At 34.0% G+C, this 23809-nt stretch overlaps 1 protein-coding gene across 10 annotated transcripts in view; it reads right to left on the bottom strand.

The window, feature by feature from the left end:
- Positions 1–23809, bottom strand: part of NBEA (neurobeachin) — a 743003-nt gene that overhangs the window by 360836 nt on the left and 358358 nt on the right. For all 10 annotated transcript variants that reach the window (XM_012465562.2, XM_064361756.1, XM_064361759.1 and 7 more), the window contains one exon: positions 7328–7392. In XM_012465562.2, coding sequence (XP_012320985.2) covers positions 7328–7392 — 65 coding nt within the window. The remainder of the gene's footprint in view (positions 1–7327; positions 7393–23809) is intronic.

The raw sequence follows: 23809 nt of genomic DNA, 5'->3' as shown, positions 1-23809 counted from the left end.
TGTCTCAGTCCCAAATCTCCTTAAGCTGATAAGCAATTTCAGCAAAATCTCAGGATACAAACTCAATGTGGAAAAATCACAAGCATTCCTATACACCAATAATAGACAAACAGAGAGCCAAACCATGAGTGAACTTCCATTCACAATTGCAACAAAGAGAATAAAATACCTATGAATACAACTTACAAGGGATGTGAAGGACCTCTTCAAGGAGAACTACAAACCACTGATTTAGGAAATAAGAGAAGATATAAACAAATGGAAAAAACATTTTATGCTTACAAATAGGAAGAATCAATATTTTGAAAATGGCCATACTGCACAATGTAATTTATAGATTCAATGCTATCCCCATCAAGCTACCATTAACTTTCGTCACAGAATTAGAAAAAAAAACTACTTTAAATGTCATACAAAACCAGAAACGAGCCCATGTAGCCAAGACAGTCCTAAGCAAAAAGAACGAAGCTCAAGATATCATGCTACCTCACTTCAAACTACACTATAAGGCTACAGTAAACAAAACAGCATGGTACTGGTACCAAAACAGACATATAGACCAACGGACCAGAACAGAGGCCTCAGAAATGATGCCACATATCTACACTCATCTGATTTTTGACAAACCTGACAAACACAAACAATGAGGAAAGGATTCCCTGTTTAATAAATGGTGTTGGGAAAACTGGTGAGCCATATACAGAAAACTGAAACTGGACCCCTTCCTTATACCTTATATAAAAATTAACTCAAGATGGATTAACAAACAGTCAATGTTACGGTTTTATGGCTTAAAATCATAAAAACCCTAGAAGAAAACCTAGGTAGTACCATTCAGGACATAGGCGTGGGCAAAGACTTCATAACTAAAACACTCAAAGCAATGACAACAAAAGATAAAATTAACAAATGGGATCTAATGAAACAAAAGAGTTTCTACTCAGCAAAAGGAACTGTCATCAGAGTGAACAGGCAACCTACAGAATGGGAGAAAATTTTTGTAATCTCTCCATCCTACAAAACACTAATATCCAGAATCTACAAAGAACTTAAACAAATTTACAAGAAAAAAACAAACAACCCTATCAAAAAGCAGGTGAAGGATATGAACAGACACTTCTCAAAACAAGACATTTCTGTGGGCAACAACTATGAAAAAAAAAAGCTTATCATCAATGGTCATTAGAGAAATGCAAATCAAAACCACATTGAGATACCATCTCATGCCAGTTAGACTGGCGATCATTAAAAAATCAGGAAACAACAGATGCTGGAGATGATGTGGAGAAATATGAACGCTTTTACACTGTTGGTGTGAGTGTAAATTAGTTCAACCATTGTGAAAGACAGTGTGGCAATTCCTCAAGGATCTGGAACCTGAAACACCATTTGACTCAGCAATCTCATTACTGGATATATACCCAAGGGATTATAGATCATTCTACTATAAAGACACATGCACATATATGTTAACTGTGGCACTGTTCACAATAGCAAAGACTTGAAACCAACCCAAATGCCCATCAATGACAGACCAGATAAAGAAAATGTGGCACATATACACCATGGAATACTATGTAGCCATAAAAAAGGATGGGTTTATGTCCTTTGCAGGGACATGGATGAAGCTGGAAACCATCATTCTCAGCAAACTAACACAGAAACAGAAAACCAAACAATGCATGTTCTCACTCATAAGTGGGAGATGAACAATGAGAATACATGGACACAGGGAGGGGAACATCACACACTGGGGCCTGTCCGAGGGTGATGGGCCAGGGGAGGAATGTAGACGATGGGTTGATGAACAAAGCAAAACACATGGCACGTGTATACCTGTGTAACAAACCTGCACGTTCTGCACGTGTATCCAAGAACTTAAAGTATTAGTAATAATAATAATAATAATAAGAAGAATCTTTGAAAAAAAGGGGGCATAGGTTAGATTCCACGAGAAAACACATGGAAAGGAAACTTCTGTTTTCCAGAGCTTCCAGAGATTACTGGCTCAAATTAAACCAAAATGTCTACTTTAAGGAAATAGTTTCTTATTTTACAGCTTTGAAAGTTTTTTTTTTTAATACGGTTTTTGCCAAATCAAAGACAAAAGAGAAATAAACTCAAGCAAACCAATGCTTGTTGCTTAATATATTAACTAGCATTTAAATTAAAAAATACATTCAAATTGGGGCCATATAATCGATAAAAATTATGCTAGGATGCAACATAGTTTTACTCTTTAAAAACCTAAGAAATGCATGCTGTATATTTTCCCTATTCTAAAGAACAAAACAAAAGATCAGAATCTAGCAAGTCATAGGTTAATTCAGAGCTAAACATAAATACGATCTCTTTTTCTGATGAATATTCATAAAATTAAATTCTATATTCTTTTAAAAGAGTGATAAAGGTTTATTTCGGGCAAATGATTAATTTATTTAAAAAGATCACTCAAATTCTATATTTTAAATAAGTACTTCCTATTTGCCTTATTCTTCAATGCATATTTTAATAATTTAAATTCCAATCATTATTGCCAAGATATTACAGGCAATTTTACATTCCATTAACCTTGCTTTGTTTTAATTATAAAGATCCTTTGTTAGATTCCTTTAAATGATCCAGTTTATAATTTCAGCCTGTCCTAGGAAGTACTTTAATTCAGATGCACATTCATCAAATGTTTTTGTCCTGTTAATTGTAGACAACTGCACAATTGCTTTCTCAAGCTATGATTGATGACTTGTATTCATGAGTGTAGCTGTTAAGTAGGATTAACATTTATAACAATTTCTACTTAAGGATTTTTATCTTCATTCCCATAAGGAAAAATTAAAGACTGATACTCTAACAACCCAAATAAAGTGAATTTTTAAATGTTTCATATTAAACTAACTGAAAAAGTTGCAAAAATGTTATATGTCCATGCAAATGGAATAAAAGCATGTATAAAGTATCTAATTTGTCCTTCACACATAATGGGCATCAACATACAGTAGGAAGATTAAACAGAGTAATGGGCTTTTTAATGGAACTGGATCCCAGCTACCTAAATATGACTTTTTCAACCAGGAGTCACAGTTCATATTTGTGGAAGAGAAAGGTCTAAATTGAAAGAAATGATCCAAACTAAAGGTGGCAGTAAGCAAAATTCTGAATACATATTATATGCAATAACAAAAGCAAAAACTTGCATTTTATGGACTTGTAGCAGCTGTAATAAATATCATATATATTTATCTTGAACTTTCAGGAAATCTGACCAAGAAAGGTGCTACAGTAGTCTACAGATGAGAAACGATGTCAGAGGAAAATTATTACTTGGCTGCAGTCTAACAGCTTATTGATGGGAGAACTGATATTTGAACTCAGTAGAAATAACATGGATACTATGTATTATACTACGCATTGTGGAATAGCTATAAAAACTCATCACAATAAATAGTATAAATAGGTAAATAAAAATCGAGGAAAAATTGAGGTACTGGAGAACAGAGAAAAATACCTAATCCAGATTAGAAGTAGGAAGGGGTTGTTCCTCAGTAAAAAGATTATTTTCACTAAAGTAAGAGAAGTCAATGTCTTAAAGCAAATGCCTATATTCTCTGTACTGTGACCTGCTGAAGAAAACATTATACTATCAAAGACAGCAACCTCAATTGGTTCCCCCAAATTGCCTGGCAAGCCTCTGAGTTTTCTTTAGGTTTTTTTTTTTTTTTCTCCTCTATTCTTTTACAATCGCTATTTTCAGTATTCTTTACTCTTCTAAAGATAGTATGCACCCTCCTCTAATTTTCTTTATTCTCAGCAAATTTCCTTTATTCTCAGCTACTTCATAGATAGAAGGCATGATATGAGATCACCTCTAAATTCTGCCACCAATTTAATTGTCTTCATCCTTTCTCAGTGCTCTTCCACTAAAGGCCAATCCTTCTGTCTCAGTGCACCCCTCTCAGAGAGTTTACTCTGTCAATATTGCCTTTTTCCCCCTCCCACCATATTGCTTTTCTTCATCAACACTGAAAAATATTCAGACCCTTCTTTTGGAAAAGTAACCCTTCCCCCTAAATTTAAACCTTATCCACCTACAGCAACCACTCTACCTTTCCCCTTCCTGGCAAAACTTCTTTAGGGAACTATTTGCTGTCTATATTTTTCATTTCAGGCTAACTCTTCAACTCAAAGCAACCTGGTTTCTGTCCCTCTACTTTAGGTAAATCATCACTTTCTCAAAAAATACCTCTCTCAGTTAATTGCTCCCATAATACCCTCTACTTGCCCTTCACATATTTATTAAACTTGCAATTATTTAATCTAAGGCTGCTGCCCCCACTAGACTGTAAGCTCTAATAGGGCAGGACTTAGATCTACACCCAGATTCTTTAGCACACAGGTACTCACTAGCATTAAGTTTGGATGAGATCATCACGACCTCCTTGTGGCTGAATCCAGTAGTCCCTTTAATACTAACTTAAAAATCCTCTTTTAGACTATATCTTCTTCCTTAAACATTCTACTCTCACCATTCTTTTCTTTATTCTTTCAATAAATATTCATTTAACATGGCAAATAAATAAATATTTCATTAGCATGCTAACTACATGCTAGGCATTATTCCAGAATATAGAGATATAGCAGCAAATAAGACAATGAATAAGACATAGGATCTTCTGTAAAATATATTTTAGCATGAGAAATAGATGTAAACAAGCAAACAGAGCAGATCATTTGAGATGATGTTATTAAGTGTTAAAACAGGATTATGCCATGGGAGTGTAACAACTATATAAGATGGGCAGGGGAGCCTGTGTGAGAGGGTGGCATTTAAGCTAATTCCTCAAAGATGACCAATTGTGTCAAGATGTGGGAGAAGAGGATTCCCAGCAGAAACATCTGCAAAAGCAGGGCCCCTGGTTCTCCACTCACTCTATTCATTCTCTCTGTGCATCACATCTGTATCCTTTTCTACAGTTTACCTGGAGACTCATAAGCCTAAATCTCCATGCCAGCTCTCTTTGGAGAGCTCAAGACTCGAATGCCTACATGCCTATTCATCATCACTGGTACCACAAGTTCAGTGTAACTCAAAAGTGAAAAATTCTCACTCAACTCAAACCTCCCTTTCTGTACTGTTCTATCTAAGTAAACTATACTGATACTGTAACTATTAGTTACTAAAGCTGACATCAAAATATCCTGATTCCTTCTTTCCCCTCTCCCTTCCAATATATCAGCAATCATATTGACTTAATTTCCAAAAGATACATTAAATTTGTTCACTTCTTCCATCCTCACAGCAACTATTAATCCATGAGACCATCTTGTTCAACAAGATTACTGAACCTCAGATTGGTATTGCTTCAAGTCTTGAGCCCCTGAAACCCTCCACATTGCAAGCTATGCCTAAACGTTTTCAGTTATTCTCCAGCATCCTTTGCACAGCTTCATGGCATGACCTTTGCCAATGACCTGTGCCTCCATGTGGCTGGTATACAATATGCATTTAAATAGCTGCTGGTTGAATGAAAATAGCTTTCCAGCAACATGTCTCACTATTCTCTTGCCCGTAGTCCTCTGCATTATACAATTCCCTCTGCTAATAATTGTATTTTTACTTTTTTTCTCACTTGGCTATCTCCTGATAATCTCTAAAACAGCATTCCCTTTGGGTAAGTACTCTTTTTGAGAACCTTGATAATTCCACCACGCAGTGGAATGCATCCCTCCAGACTAGGTAAAGTATTGTGTGGAACGATTGCATAATTACCTATACCACTTTTATCACAGTATCCTTGTATTATTGTATGTGTTTGTCTGTTTGCCTTTCTCCAAAAAACTGGAACCATTTATATCTTATTCCTAACTCTATTCCTAACTCTTATAATTGTATGTGACATGTAGTGGGTGCTGAACAGACATTTGCTGCATTCATGCATATATGATTTGTTCTTATATATTTACAGCTTTCATGTTTGAATCCTTATTCCAAAATCATTTTCATATTCATAATCATATATCATATATGTGTATATATATACATATATATACACATATATATATATTTTACTTCACAGTTGAAATAAAAAAAATTGTGGATATGTCATTGAGGGTTATTTCTAAAACTGAAATGACAATGATTAGCCTTAGCAAATAGTTTTTTTTCTGTTTATGCATCACCTGAAAATGGATAATAATTATTACCAACTCTTATCAAAATGAAACTTTTTAAGAAATAGGGAGTGCTGTCATGTAAAATACTATTTGTGTTATAAAAGGAAACTGATATTTTCCTGCATCTTTGGTGTTTCGGTGAATGCAATGCTTATTTTAAATTTTAGATCTGTACTACTGGCTAAGATGATTAGGTCACAAAATATCAAAATGAGAAATATAAAATAAATTGTTATAAAAACAGAAGATGTTTCTCAAAATAAAATACAGTGATGGAATAAATAATACTAAGCAATATTTAATTTTTAAAAATTAGGTATCTACACCACATAGAAACTAATTTTCAAGGACTATTCTTTCATGACTCTCCTTCCTGAAAACGATAAATTTTATATACAGTAAGCATTATTTCCTTATTAAACTAATTAAAGCTGGTTTCAAATATGAAACAAATAGGTCATTCCAAATAATCATCACATTGCAAAGAACATACTATGTCATACAAGAAATTCAAGTTGTAAAGGATGTAGGTCTTGGGCTGATAGAAGCTATATATGTAAAATGGTGACAGTTACAGCTGTTTTAATGTGTCCAATGCCAAAAAACACTGCAAAAATAATAATTAACAACTATTTATCACAAAATGGTAAATATAACAATGGGTTCAAATGTAATTTTACTTATTGTTTTAATAATAGAATATATAAATTTCTAACCAAGACAGATACATTTGCTATATTTAATATCCTTCACATTTTCAGTTGGATACTGAATGCATGACATGTTCAGATAAAACTGTTTCACATGGACTGATGAGAGGCTGAGGGAGTAAACACTGAGCACTGGTCTGAAAACAGATGGAGTGGCAGATGGGATTGCAGATTGGGTTCACCTGATCTGTGTAAAACTACTACTCTGTAAAATGTACTTCAAATCTCACAAAACCTTATAAAGTTTGTCCCTTTATTTCATGCATGGCTTTTTCATCAAAAATAAATGTTTTGCATTTTAAACTTGGTTAAAATTTAAGTACCTGTGTGATAATAAGAAAAGATATTTTCTTACACATTTTTGGAACAGATGGTGGAAAAGAGCAATTGCTCAGTGGAATAAAATGTACACTGACTAGTTGTCCAAAAATTGTAAAATTAATTACCTTCCTTCATTGATGAGTTCAATAAATGCAAGTCCTGCATTCTTCTGAATAGAGTTTTGCCATTCCTAAAAGGAGAAACCAAAACAAATGTGAGAAAAATGAACATTTATATGAAAGTAACACCTGGTTTAAGAATCATGTTGATGTTGTTAATAACTTCCACATTATATTATTTCTAAATGTCTTTACAAGATTTTGTAACAAATATTATTTTGTAAAAAATCAAATTTTAATTTTATCACTTAGTTTAGAAGGTGCTTTTGATTCACCAGAAAATTTCAGGCTGGATGCAAACTGAGATGGAAAGTGAGACAGCAGGTATAGAGGGCTCTGAGCACTAAGCTTCTTTCTAAAAGAGAGCAAATGACCAAACTAGAAGTATTTGGGATGGAAAACTTCAGCTCCTCATATAGAGATTTTACATTAAGATTATAAAATGAGTATTAGAAAGATAAACATATTAAGTTGACTTGGAAGTGAAATGTTCTAGTTATACGTACATTCCAAATTACTTAATGTTAATTATTTAACACTAATTAGAAAAGTTACAAATAAAATTTTTTTTAAATTGTAAAAAAATATAGTAAACCTATGGCCAAATATGTAATAGATAACTATGTAATCTCTTTTTGCTAATTTAGATTAGAGTATATTTGTGAATTTGGCAGTTCTCAAGGTCAAGGTCATCATCATGAACATGTGATAATAATGAAGTGTTTTGGATGAGAAAATCATATGCTTAGTTTATGCTCTTCCTAAAGCACATTTAGACTGTAGCTTACACACTTTTTTTTGGTTTATGCCAGTGATTTCTACTTTTGGGGTTTTAAATATATATACAGCTGGTAAATAGCAGTGTTTTGAATTGAAAATTGTATCTCTTCTAATGTTTTTGTAAGTTAATACTCCCCAAAGTTCCCTAATGCATTTTAATAAAAAAATCTTTATTGACCAGTCATGGCACTCATCTACAGATTTACCCCCCAAAATTTTCCTTATAAGGTGTCAGTTGCAGAGAGGTGATCAGCTGCCTTGGCCATGGGTTCAGCTTCACAAAAAACACAGTCTCTATATCAAACCTTTACTCCTGATCACTTTCTCTTTAAAGGCATTGCACTCACTCTGAAAATAAATATGGTCCCCAAAAGTAGATACTTGTGTGTGTGTAAATATTCTATGCTCTAGGTAAATGTATGATGAATTATAGAAGAACAATTCCTGAATCTCCCAAGGAGAGAAAATCAACAACTAGTCAAATGAGATATGGTAACTTGGAGACAGTGCAAAGCCACTGGGTTCTAGCTATCACAACCTTCAATTAAAATTTATCCAAATAACAATATTGCTATTCCATTGTACAGAACTTACTGAAACTTTCAAACCATTTCTGTATGAAACTATTACAGAATTGTTTCTTTTTCCAAATTTTTTTTTCTAAAGTTCTTTTCCCAAATTTTTACAAAATTTAAAACCTCTTTAATATTCCCATTCTATATCCTATATGTATAGGAAATCAAGATCCCACAAAACATGTACATTTCTCAGAAACACTACATTCATTGGGATAGTAACTTAAAGAGAAAACTGATTCTTACATAAATAGACCCATACCACTATGAAGACTAGATTCTTACAGACAACTTGTCTTTTTTTTTTTTTTTTTTAGATGGAGTCTTGCTCTGTCACCCAGGCTGGAGTGCAGTGACACAATCTCAGTTCACTGCAACCTCCGCCTCCTGGGTTCAAGCCATTCTCCTGCCTCAGCCTCTCCAGTAGCTGGGACTACAGGCATATGCCACCACTTTTGGCTTTTATTTTTTTTATTTTTTTTGTATTTTTAGTAGAGATGTGGTTTTACCATATTGGCCAGGCTGGTCTTGAACTCCTGACCTTGTGATCCACCCACCTCAGCCTCCCAAAATGCTGGGATTACAGGTGTGAGCCACTGGGCCTGGCCAGATAACTTCTTAAACATGATTTTCTGTGATATGTTTGTACACTAAGACTCTTTAGTCACCATAAACTTCTAATATGAATAAGATATTTCAATAAGATATTTCACAGAGTACACATTTAGGTATTACATGTGAGCATCCCAAATTACGCCTGGTCTAAAAAAAATCACAAAGTAAGGTGTTTTTTTCTAATCAATTATCTTTGGATCAATCTAAAATTATATGGAATCTGCATATAGCCCATGAGATGTACTAATTTACAACCTTTGATGGAGGAACAGTAGAAGTAAGCCTGAGCTATGCTAAGGACATTAGAGTTTAAAGTTTGAGAAAGCCAATAAAAGTATACGATCAAAAGACTTCATTCAATAAATTAGTCTTTTAGAAGAGTAATTTGCCAGTTTTGAGCAAAAGGAAATTGTAGGAGATTCTTTGTTAAGTGCCTTTCCACAAGAGGAATAAGAGTCTAAATAAGTATTTCAAATAGGGAATAAAAATTAAGAGATGTTACAAAGAAAAGATACCTATATTAAATGAGAATCTGAACTTAAGAGTTGATGTAGAGAAATGAGATTAACAAATTTTAAGTTTTCAATGTAGATGACTAGGATAATAGTAATATTATTATGAAAATACTGAAGAATACATTTGGGGAAATCACAAACAATGTCTGAATTTGTTAAATTTACAGTGGCAATAGTATACCAAAAAATAATGTGAAATTTGGAATTATTTACATAGAAATGTAGATAAAGGCATAAAATTAGGCAAAAGTCTCCTAAAAATTATAAACAAAAACGGGATCAAGTATCTAGGCTAAGAAGGTATTCCTAGCCTGAAAAGAATTCACATTTTTAAGATTACAAAAAGAAGCAATTGAAAGGGAGAGAAAAAAATCTATAAAAATTTAAGAACAGAAGCAGAATATTATAGGATTATTTTAAAGAAAACAATCCACATATACACACTGCCTCAGGAAAATAGAAAGATAAAGGACCCTTTAATCACAAATAATACTTTCAAAGTCATTACCTATGATCCTGTTGGCAACCTTATGTTAAAGACACAGACCAAACCAATTATTAGAAAGGGATAATGGAAGTTGGGGGGAAGGGAATGAAACCCAAATAATGAGAGACAATGAAGCAACACCAAAAAATACTGTAGTAATACAATTGGGACATATGAAGATACTGTAGACATTAAAAAAGAGACAAAACTATCTCCCAGAAAATAGAACAAAGAGATAATGAGGTGCAACCAAAAAGATAGAGATAGAAAACAAAGGAGACAAAGAAATTAGAGGATCTTTCCTTGAAAGGCCAGTATCTAATAAGTAGAAATTTTAGAAAGAGCGAATGAGAAACGCTGAAGACAAGAAATTATACAAGGAATTTCAAATATTTTCCAGGATTTAATTATATGACAATATAATTATATAGTGTATAATATAATACACAATATACCCTAGCAAGGTATATCATCATTAAATTTTAGAACACGAGGGTTAAGGAAGAGGTTCACAGGAAAAAATAAAAGTTTAAATAAAGAATCAGGAATCTGTATGAGACTAGATTTCTCAACAGCAAAACTTTTAGAAGATGGAAGAAAGTAAATCTTCTGTCTTTCTTGCTCTCTATCTGTTCTGCTCACCTGTCCTGATGTACATAGACATTAAATACTTTCATTTGATATAGGAATTTAAAGTAACTTTATGTTGAAATATCGCTTTTTCAATATAAGAGTTTCACATCAGCCAGCTTCAAATTATGAAGAACAGAATACTCAGAACAAACAACGCAGCCCAACTATCAGTAACATATGAAGATAGAATAATCATATTTTCACACATGCTTAAAAATGTATCACTCACTCTTGTTCAAGAACCCACTGATGGAGAGCTCTGCCAAAATGAGAAGGTATATCAAACAGGAGAAACAAGTTTATGTTATGCTAATCCTCGAATCTCAGGGGCTTAAAACATGAAAGTTTACTTCTTGCTCAAATTCTGTGTTCACTGTCTGTGTTCTGCTCTACATCATTATTGGCGTCATCCTGGAAGTCACCGGCAGGGTGCGGTGGCTCACGCCTGTAATCCCAGCACTTCGGGAGGCCGAGGTGGGCGGATCACGAGGTCATACAGCCACAATGGAGAAAAAAAGAATGGGTCTAAACAAGCCCTGGCTCTTGTAGTTTCTAGCCTGAAGTAACACATGTCCCTTTTGCCCACATTCATTAGCCAGAGCAAGTCCTGTGACTAAGCCCAAGCTCACTGGAGCAGGGGAATGCATACTCACCAAAAGTGCTCAATAAGAGGGAAAGAACATGTGACAAAGCTAAACATACTATAAGAAAGGAAATTTAAAAAGAGATAGACCCGGCCGGGCGCGGTGGCTTACGCCTGTAATCCCAGCACTTTGGGAGGCAGGCCGAAGCGGGCGGATCATGAAGTCAAGAGATGGAGACCATCCTGGCCAACATGGTGAAACCGTGTCTCTACTAAAAATACAAAAAAAATAGCTGGGCGTGGTGGCGTGCGCCTGTAGTACACAGCTACTCGGGAGGCTGAGGCAGGAGAATTGCTTGAACCCGGGAGGGGGAAGTTGCAGTGAGCCGAAGTCGCACCACTACACTCCAGCCTGGCGCCTTGTGACCGAGTGAGAGACTGTCTCAAAAAAAAAAAAAAAAGAGACCCATATCTGAGAAATGTAGATTGACACAAGACAGAGGCAATGGAAATTCTCCAAATAATTGTTAATGGAAGTATGGAAACAGTGTTAAGCAGAGGCTGAGAGAATACTTAATGTGCACTAGAGTTAGAGTAGGTTTTTAGTTCTACTGGGAAGTTTAGGGGAAATTTAGCAATAAGCATCCAGAAAACACAGCCAACAAATAAAAAGCAAAGAGGCAATTCACTCTGAAAGAAAAGAGTTATCTCAGGAAGGAAATGGTGGATAGTTCAGCTATAGATGATACTTATAAGAAATAATGACTAACTGAGAGTGGTGGTGGTGCCTGATCCCAGCTACTCGGGAGGCTGAGGCAGGAGAATCACCTGAACCTGGGAGATGGGGATTGCAGTGACCTGAGACTGTGCCATTGCACTTCGGCCTGGGTGACAGAGTGAGACTCCGTCTCAAAAAAAAAAAAAAAATACTGACACACTATAAAACTAGGATATACCTATAGTGGGGAAATACTGAGAAAAGTGGGAACTTCCTCCCATATTTTTAGTAGGTGGTAGTGGCTGCATTGTAAGAGTGACATGCTATATATAATAAATTTTAAAAATATTTAAAATGGAAAAACCAAGAACCTTGGTATAACACTGTTATTTCAAAAGTATAGTTTAATAATAAAGTAAACAGACAAAAGAGTTGAAAGTGGTTGATTCAGATCAGTGGATCTCAGTTATGAAGTAGGGGTCTGTTATTTGTTGGTTATGTGCCTTTAAACTTCATACAATAGATTTAAATTAAAAAAAAAATTTTTTTTTAAAACAGTATTAGTTTTACAGAACCATAAAGAGATAGATTCTGTGATGAATCAGGAGAGACTTGTACTACAAGTGGGATAACAGATGGCCAGAAAGGAAAGAGGTAACTTTATCAGACTACAGGGAGAGATTCTGAACACAGAAGACTTATGAAAATATTCTGAATAAAAATGTATCATTGCAATGATATGTTTTCCCCTCAAGAACTGCTTTTGTCACACAAAATTTAGCCGGGCATGGTAGCACATGTCTGTAATCTGAGCTACTTGGGAGGCTGAGGCAGGAGAATTCCTTGAATCAGGAGGCGGAGGTTGCAGTGAGCTGAGATCACACCAGTGCACTCCAGTCCAGTCTGAGTGACAGAGCAAGACTCCGTCTCAGACACACACACACACACCCCAGAATCGCTTTTCTCAAGGCAATGTAATTCCTGAATTTGTCCAATGACAATATAATACTGTTGAGCTGTATTTGTGTTCAACTCCTTTTTCAGAAGGAGTTGCTCTTTTTTTTAGTTTTCTACTAAAAGAAGAGTCAATATTAGAGAGGGACAGAGGATGGCAGAAGTCTTGTCAAAGAGAATATTAAACCTTTTGTGACAGTGGGACTGTGTCACTTTCTCATTTTGATGGTGGGACTGAGTCATGTTATTTTATTTTCCAAGGTTTTCATAAACTTAAAATATAATCATTAGAAAACTATCATTATTCCATTTATTTGCATGCCATTACATTGTCATTTTCATATTTCAGAAAAGTCAGGTATGATGAGGACACAAGAGAGGCCCTAAATGCCATGGAGGAAAATCTGATTGTACTGGGCTGGTAAGTGAGAAAGAGAAAGTTTCTAGAGTAAATAATCACAAAATGTTTTTTGATTAAAGCCAAGAAACAATAGGCTAGGACACTGAGAGAAAGACAGGTTTGAAGTTTTTGTGAAGTTTTTAAGATGAAGATACTTAAATACAATTGCAGACCATAATGAAAGGGTGAAAGGGGTATAGATTACAAGAGATGAAAGGTGACAGGGAAATCCTGACGAATGCATAAAAGAATGATGTGTCTTGAAAAGGGGTAAGAACAGTTAATTCTTCAGAAAAAGAGTAAGAAGTGTGAAGTTTTCCTTTACTTGTTTATGTACAAAATAGTGCAGTTATTACTCATGAAGTCACCCAGATTTTAGTAACATGATTGTAAACTTACTTATTTGCCAGTAAATTGTAAACTCCTTGGTCTTATTTGTCTTGGTCTTTTTGAATTTAAGAGGTATGTGGTTTTAAATTCTAATATAAGTTTAACTCAACACCTGCTACAGCCTGAGTAACATAAATAATAGTAAACATTATTAATTAGTGATCTATTGGGTCAACAGCAATTAACATACAATCCAGACATGAAACCATGTGACTGGTAATGAGACCTCTTAAAAATGATGCTACTACAGATGATCAAAACTAATGTAATATAGTGTTTCTTTAATCCTATAGAAAAACAATCTAACTGGGTTCTCGTTTTCTGTGACGACATGAAAAAGTATTGCTAATTATGAAAAGAAGAAAGGATTTTTTTCTTAATGTAGATATTTTTTGTTCTCCCCTGTGCCCTGCAGAAAATTTAAGTCTTCTGTCTCTCCTGCTCCCTATCTGTCTTGCTCACCTGACCTGATGTAGGTAGGCATCAAATACTTTTATTTGATATAGGAATTTAAAGCAACTTTAAGTTGAAGTACCAATTTTTCAATATGGGAGTTTAACGCCAGCTTGCTGAATAGTCTTTTCCATATGGCTCTACTTCAGTTTACTTTTTATGTGTTTTCATGTGCACATTTTAAGTACTGTATTTTTAAAGGAAGAGTCAGGTTTTATTAATCTGTGATGACACTAGGGCCAGAAGAAATAGATGGTACAATTGTCACAATGACTATACTATAGCATTAAGGAAACAAGAGTTTAATTCTAGAAGTTTAGTAACACTGATGGCAAACACAGAAAAAAATCCTTATGTATAATAATGTTTAAATGTTATATTTCCTGGTGCATTTTTCCCCTAAGTTCTATTACTAGTTTGTTTGCCAGGAATAAATATTTTCTTTTCTGTCACATACGCTCCATTAACATGATATGGCTGGGGCACAAGAGCAGTTATGCCGGCCTTGACCTAAGTAATAGCCAAAGTGGTTCCACCTAATATTAAGAGAGTATAATTCAGTTTTTGAAGGTTTTCAAAATTCAATATTTGCAACAATTTGCATAATTTCAATTTACTAAGTCAATGTCTGCTAACTACATGAAAAACTATGAATTGTTATTAACAATTTGTAAGGTCATAAAAATGTTGTCCTGTGAAGAAAGACAGTTTAAAGTTGTTGTTTATTCAAGTTGGGGTATGAGATATATAAGACCCAGGTAGGGAATATGCCCAGGATATATACCACATGTTCATCTCCCCTGGCGTTTGAGAGGGAAAAAAAAAAATTACAAAACAACCTCAAAGCTGGGTGTGGTGGCTCACACCTGTAATCCTAGCACTTTGGGAGGCCAAGACGGTTGGATCATGAGTTCAGGAGTTTGAGAACAGCCTCATCAACATGGTGAAACCCTGTCTCTACTAAAAATACAAAAATTAGCTGGGTGTGGTGGCGCATGCCTGTAATCCCAGCTATTCAGGAGGCTGAGGCAGGAGAATTGCTTGGACCCAGGAGGCAGAGCCTGCAGTGAGTCGAGATCATGCCACTGCACTCTAGCCTGGGTGACAGAGCAAGACTCCATCTCAAAAACAAACAAACAAACAAAAAAAACCAACAAAAAACCCTTAAGTAATCTAATTCAAAATGTTGAAGAATGTAACAATAATAAAGTAAAATGAGAATCTGAAAGCCCAAGAGCATAGAACATTTGTGATTCTGGTGGGCAGCATGTGTTACAGTTTGTGTCACCCTTCCAACTCCTCCCTACTGCAGCCTACAAGGTGCTGCTTCAATAGAAGAGTTGGAGAATTAATGACTTTAGCCATACAAACAGCATTAAAACTAGAAATTTTAAACATAAGTTATTATCAGCTATTTTCTAGGATTTAGCATAAAACATATTGTGGGCTCTCATGAGATACCATCTAACACTAGTTAGAATGGCAATTATTAAAAAGTCAGGAAACAACAAATGCTGGAGAGAATGTGAAGAAATAGGAATGCTTTTACACTGTTGGTGGGAGTGAAAATCACTGAAAGGCAGTGTGGCACTTCCTCAAGGATCTAGAACCAGAAATACCATTTGACCCAGCAATCCCATTACTGGGTATATACCCAAAGGATTATAAATCATTCTGTTATAAAGACATGTGCACACGTATGTTTATGGCAGCACTGTTCACAATAGCAAAGACTTGGAACCAACCCAAATGCCCATCAATGATAAACTGGATAAAGAAAAATGTGGCACATATATACGATGGAATACTATGCAGCCATAAAAAAGGATGAGTTCATGTCCTTTCCAGGGACATGGTTGGAACTGGAAACCATCATTTTCAGCAAACTAACACAGGAACAGAAAACCAAACATCCCATGTTTTCACTCATAAGTGGAAGTTGAACAATGAGACACATGGACACAGGGAGGGGAACTTCACACACTGGGGGTATTGCGGGTGTGGGGCTAGGGGAGGGATAGAATTAGGAGAAATATCTAATGTAGTTGACAGGTTGATGGGTGCAGCAAACCACCATGGCACGTGTATGCCTATGTAACACAATTGCACGTTCTGCATATGTATCCCAGAACTTAAAGTAAAATTAAAAAAGAAACCAAATCCATATTGTGGGCTCTCATTGTTTTGGTCAATGAAGAAAACCTAAGTTTATTTATTTCACCTACTTAAAAAATAACTAAATGAGAGAGAGAAAAGCTACAATAAAATATTATTCACAAGATAAATTATATTTTACTTCTGAAAAATGTTAGGATTGCACGTAGTTTTTAAAGCATGTATAACAATTTGTGAATGACAGTTGTAAAAGTGGAACAGATAATTTTTTTTACCATTTTTAGTTGAGAAGTCCAATCCCTTTACATCCTAGGTAGAAAACGGTACACAGTATTTAGGTGGTAAACAAAAATGCTTAAGTATAAAGAGAAAAACGGAATGAGAAGAAAAATGTATCCTATAGGAAAAGTGTAACAAAGGGCATCTTCTCCATTGGTTATCCTAAGCTACAAATGAATTTTTAGACCTGACTCCTATGGAAAAGGGCAATAACTATGACAAGAATTCATGTTTATTATTGCCCTTTTCCATAGGAGTCAGGTCTAAAAATTTCTACTTCTACTGCCCTTTTCCACAGCAGTAAGGTCTACAAATTTATGCTGGCAATGTAATAAATCTTAAAGCATGTAAAAGAAATAGTTTTAAAACACTGAAAATAGGAAATGTGATAAATCCTATATCATCTTCTCATCATCACTTAATATTACTTTCATTAATCATGAAACATTGCCTCTGAAATGAAATTATTTCTATTTGTAGTACTTTATTATACGTGTGTGTGAAGTAAATGATACACATGGTTCTGAATTTTTGGTGAGTAATAAATTTGGTTAGGCAATGATTACATTCTTTTTTCTTTTACACTGATGCACACTTCTTTTATAATTTCAAAAAATATTTTCTTTTCTTTTTTTTTTTTTTTTGAGACAGAGTCTTGCTTTGTCGTCCAGGCTGGTGTGCAGTGGCTCGATCTCAGCTCACTGCAACCTCTGCCTCCCAGGTTCAAGTAATTCTCCTGCCTCAGTCTCCTGAGCAGCTGAGCTGGGATTAAAGAGGTGCACCACTATGCCTGGCTAATTTCAAAAAATACTTCTTAAGTGCATGTTACTATGGAACTCATTCCAAGAGCTTCAAAAAATAATTGGATAAAATATTGAAAGGACAGATATACAAAACTTCGTTTCAAGATAGCATAGAGAAGAAACAGTATTTGTTTGTTGTGCTGAGGTGTAAGCGAACTTGAAAGTTAAAAAATGGGATACAGGTGAACATAGATGACAACTTTAGTTCCTGTCCTAGCACTCTAACCATTTTCTCTGACAAATACATAGACTCAGAGAATTTGTTTAAAACTAAGCACACAGATACATGAGAATACATGCAAAGGGATAAGAAAAATTTACCGTCATTTCATCAACAACAAGCTCTTGGCAATGGCATATTTTTAAAATCTTATCTTTAAAAATAAGGTTTTTTAAAGGAAAAGGATATATTTTTAAAGTCTTACAAATTATTCCAGAAAGTTTTATTGCCATTTGAGAAAACAGACCTACATACACACACATTCACTTTTCTGCTGAAAAAAAAAAAGAACAACCACCTTTTACTTTCATGGGGAAACATACATAACTTTGGGTTTGAATGCCTGCAGAGGGCTGCCAAGTCTTTAGTTTTGTCACAATTTTTAACTCTGCAATATAGATGCATAAAATTTCCTCAAGATGAAGGACTTTTTCAAGGAACTGGATCTCATGTTAAGGATCCTTTGAAACTAAACACTTTGAAGACAAATAAGTTCCAGAAGGATGACGATGAAATCCCTATGTTCTCTTCATAATCGTTTTATGGTAGTTAGATGGACTAGTTGAAGAAACTTCAGATCCAAAACATAATTCTCCCCATCAGTTTCTCTTCATCTGTGTCAACTCACTGTACATTTTTCATTCCCTCTTCTTTGTATACAATTAAATAAACCAATTTAAAGTCCTTAGAGATTCAATCCATCTTAAAAGTTTTGAAAATATGAAAATATAAAACAAATTACAAGGGAAAAATGGGGGAGTAAATTGAGATCTTAAGTCTTTTGAGAATTTCAGAATTCTGGAATTGATTTTATATTTCTGATATCTTTAATGTCTATTTAACATTATCTGTCACTAAAAGACATTGGTGTGTTCCTTAAAATTTTCAAAGAGAATGTTCATTGTAACTGACATGCTTAGAAATTCTGCACAATAATAAGCTGAAAAAGTCAGTAAATATAAGAACTGAAGTGAAAAAAATACTCTGTAGGGTGAAAATAGAGATGAGAGTTTTTTCAATGTATGTAAAACATATATAATTAATAAAAATATATATGCAAAGTATTTAAAGTACCATTTATTTCATTTTTTTAATTGTACTTTAGGTTCTGGGGTACATGTGCAGATCATGCAGGATTGCTGCATAGGTACATACATGGCAATGTGGTTTGCTGCCTCCATCCCCCCATCACCTATATCTGGCATTTCTCCCACCTCCCCACCCTCCTACTGTCCCTCCCCTGGCCCACACAACAGACCCCAGTGTGTGATGCTCCCCTCCCTGAGTCCATGTGTTCTTATTGTTCAGCACTCGCCTATGAGTGAGAACATGTGGTGTTTGTTTTTCTTTTCTCGTGTCAGTTTGCTGAGAATGATGGTTTTCAGATTCATCCATGTCCCTACAAAGGACACAAACTCATCATTTTTTACAGCTGCATAGTATTCTATGGTGTATATGTGCCACATTTTTATTTCTTATTTTTATGAAGATCTTACTAAATGTATCATAGGAAAAATTGAATATAAGGAATGAATAATCAATGATCAATTCAAAGAGAAGATTTCTGATATGAAAGTCAACCATAAAAAAACCATTAGGAAATAATGAAATGTATTTAATTGATTACTCAAGGAAAAGTTGATGTATCCTATAAACATAAAGAGATTTCCCAAGAATTTAGGTGATCACTGAATTATGTTTAAAAATTTGACACATATTATTATTATAAAATGAATATGTGTATGTACTTGTATTTGTGTTCGTTATTTAAAAAAGTAGATTGTTTTACAAGATAATTTTTTTTAAAAAGAGCATATGCTATGAGTATATACAACACACATATATATATACACACCAGGTTTGAGTTGTTAAAAAGTTAGTTTCTCACATTCAAATGTATAGTTTAAGATTTAGAAATAGGTACTAAGCTATATTAAATATTTTGTATTTATTCATAAATGATCAGGCAGCAACAGGTGTGGAAGCCAGTGTAAGAGCTTTAGTGTTGTAGAGAAATTTAGAGATCATAATTTTTAACTAAGTACAAGAATCTGTGACACATAATTAGCTGACCTTTGAAGACCTACTATATTCCAGGCCCCTGAAACAGCTTCTTGTACTTTTGGAGTACATTACAATTAAAAAAAAAGAGACGCTCATATATATATACACACACACACACACACACACACACACACATACATACACACCTATTTATCTATGTATATGTATATATAGGTATATGTGTGTGTGTGAGTATATATATATAAGTATACTCTGTGTGTGTGTGTGTATATAGGTGTGTATATGGCCACATATGGTTATTACAAGCACTTTAAATCTGGCTACTATGAACTGAGCTGTATTCTAATTATAAAATATACATTTGATTTTGAAGACAGTATAAAACAATTACATATATATAATCATTGATTATAATGAGATGTTCTACATTCCCACTGATTTTTTATATTGATAATAACATCTCATTGATTATACATTCTCATTGATATTTTTATATTGATAGTCAATAACATCTCATATTGATAATCAATAACATAAATGTTATACATTCTCATTGATATTTGTATATTGATAATCAATAACATCTCATTGATTATTTTGATATTGATTACATGCTGAAATGATAGTTGAGTTAAAATACATTATTAAATAATCTCATCTGTTTATTTTTTACTTTAGTAAATGTGGCCATTAGAAAATTTAAAATTATATGAGTCCACATTATATTTCTATTAGACATTACTGATTTAGAGTGTCAGTCATGAAAAGTAATTATAAAAAATGTTATAATACCAACTTTTTCTTATACTGATGACAAGAAAAAAATAGATTACCTACAGAAATTGTCTGAAAGGGTACATAGTATATGGTTAGTAGTAACTACTCACGGATGGTGAGAATATGAGGTAAGGTAGGGATATTTTTAAACTTTAAATATTCTAAAATTTTAAAAAAATGTGTAGGAACAACTTTTGCATTTCACCTTGGGTATGTATAATGAATTGATTGGCACAAGTGTGCCAATACCACTTAATGGGGAAAGAACAGTCTCTATGGCAAATGGTACTGGAAAACCAGATATCCAAAAGAAAAAGATTAAAGTTGATTCTACCATATACAACATTATATACATCTGGAAAACCAGATATCCAAAAGGAAAAGATTAAAGTTGAATTTACCATATACAACATTCAAGAATTAACTCTAAATGGATGAAAGGCCTAAATTTAAGAGATAAAGCTATAAAACTTATAAGAAGACATAAGAGCAAATCTGCATGAGCTTAAATTGAGCCACGGTTTCATAAATCAGATACCAAAAGTATAGACAACAACAATAAAAATAAACAAATAGAACATTGTTAATATTAAAAACTTTTGTATATCTAAGGACACTATTGAGAAAATAAAAGATAATCCACACAACAGGGAGAAAATGATTGCACATGATTTATCTAATTAGGGTTTAATATCCAGATGATATAAAGAATATCTAAAATTCAACAACAACAAAAACAAACAAAATAATGGGCGGCCAGGCTCAGTGGCTTACGCCTGTAATCTCAGCACTTTGGGAAGCCAAGGTGGGTGGATCACCTGAGGTCAAGAGTTCGAGACCAGCCTGACTAACATGACGAAACCCTGTCTCTATAAACAATACAAAAACTAGCCGGGTATGGTGGCATGCAGTAATCCCAGCTACTTGAGAGGCTGAGGCAGAGAGAATGGCTTGAAGCTGGGAGGCGGGGATTGCAGTGAGATGAGATCATGCCACTGCACTCCAGCCTGGGCAACAGAGCAAGACTCTGCCTGAAAAAAGAAAAAAAAAAGGCAAAGGACTTTAATAGATATTGCTCCAAGAAAGAAAAAAAAGTTGTACAAATGGCCAGTGTGTACATAAAAAGATGTTCAACATCATTAGTTATTAAGAAAATGCAAATCAATCACAATGTGATACCACTTCATATTCAGCAGGATGGCTATAATTTTTAAAAATGACAAAATTTAACAAATGCTGGAAAGGATGTGAAATTGGAACCCTAGTTTATTCTTCACAGTACTGTAAAATGCTTTTTAAAGACACTGTGAAAAAGAGTTTGGTGGTTCCTCAAAAAGTTAAACAGAATTATCACATGACCCAGCAATTCCAATCCTAGGTACATGCCCAAAAGAATTGAAAACAGAGACTCAAACAGATCTTGTATGATAATGTTGACAGCAGCATTATTTATCATAATGTTCAAAAGTAGAAACAACCGAAGTGTTCATGAAAAGATGGATGGATAAACCAAATGTGGTACGCTACATAAAATGAGATATTATGCTAGTATAAAAACTAATGAAGAATTTATGTCACAACATGGACAAACCTTGAAAACATTACATTAAAAGAAATAAGCCAGGCACAATAGAACTACTATTGTATAATTCCACTGGTTAAAACATCTATAAGAGGCACATTCATAGAGAGAAAAAGTACATTAGACATACCTACGGCTGGTGGAGGGACATGAATAAGTATTTCCTTAATGGGTAGAGAGTTTTTGTTTGGGATATTGAAAATTTTTGGATATAAATACAGTTGACTCTTGAATAGCACAGGTTTGAACTGCATGAATCCATGAACTGCATGAATTCATGAACGGATATGTGAATTTTCTTCCACCTCTGCAATCCTTGAGACAGAAAAACAACCCCTCTTCTTCCTCCTCAACCTCACATGTGATGATGAGGGTGGAGACCTTTATAATCATAATCATCCACTTCCATTTAATGTAAATATATTTTATCTTTCTTATGATTTTAATAACATTTTATTTTCTCTAGCTTCTTTTATTGTAAGATTACAGTGTATGACACAAATAGCATAGAAAACATGTGTTAATTGACTGCTTATGTTATTGGTAAGGCTTCCTGTAACTAGTACTAAGCTACAGTAGTTAAGTTTTGGGGGAGTAAAAAGTTATATGACTGTGTAGGGCACTGACCTCCCTAACCATCACATTGTAGTGTTGATGGCTGCATAACATTGTGAATTTAATTAATGCCACTGAACTGTATACTTAAAATGGTAAAAATTGCACATTTTATGTTTTATGTATTTTACCACAATAAAAATAAACAACAAATTACCTTAGCTACTATATTTTTTATTCATAAAATAACTTAATATGTCCTTAATAACTATATATACTATGTGCTGGATATTTATACTAGGAGTGGAAGACACAGTGGTAAGCACAACAGAAGGCAATAGAAAACCATTCTTTAGTATGGTGTAAATTTGTAGCATAGTCGAAATGAATAATATCCATAAAAAACTTCAGATCTTAAAAGACTTCAAAATTCTGTGTCATCCTTAAGTAGTTTTTTCTTTTGGATTGTTGTAAATAAACAATGTATGCTTTAACATGCTCTTCATAAATGTTAATTAAATATATTGAGACTATATATAATACTATTTTCTCAATTGGTTGAATATAATTCTTCATCAAGAAAGGAAATACTAGAAATGCAGCTTATTCTAACAGAAACTGCAATGTAGTGGATAAAGAAAATCATACCTTAATCATATATAAGTGCATCCAATCAATGCATATAAACAGGTACCTATATTTACCATCTAGATTTATGCACTCAGATGCCAAGGGAATGATGGAGAGATTTGAACCATATAATAATAATCTAGAAAGGCTTCATGAAATAAAAGAGTTTGAAATAATTGAGAAGATAGGAGGTACAGGAACAACCATGTTGGTTTTATTAGTACTCAGAATAAAATTGTATTGAGTTACAAATGAACACATGTAAAAAATAGAGAATGATGAATAATGTCTATCATCTAGTTGACAGTACTACACTAATAATCAATTTCCTGGTTTTGATACTCTACTACAGTTATATATAAGATGTTACTATTGGAGGAAGCTGGGGGAAGGGTACAT

This window comes from Aotus nancymaae, unplaced genomic scaffold (assembly GCF_030222135.1).
Source record: "Aotus nancymaae isolate 86718 unplaced genomic scaffold, 86718_ANA_hifiasm-v0.15.2.pri h1tg000043l, whole genome shotgun sequence".
Taxonomy (NCBI): Eukaryota; Metazoa; Chordata; class Mammalia; order Primates; family Aotidae; genus Aotus; species Aotus nancymaae.
Note: the sequence above shows the minus strand (reverse complement) of the source record. Positions and strands in the feature narration are given on the sequence as shown.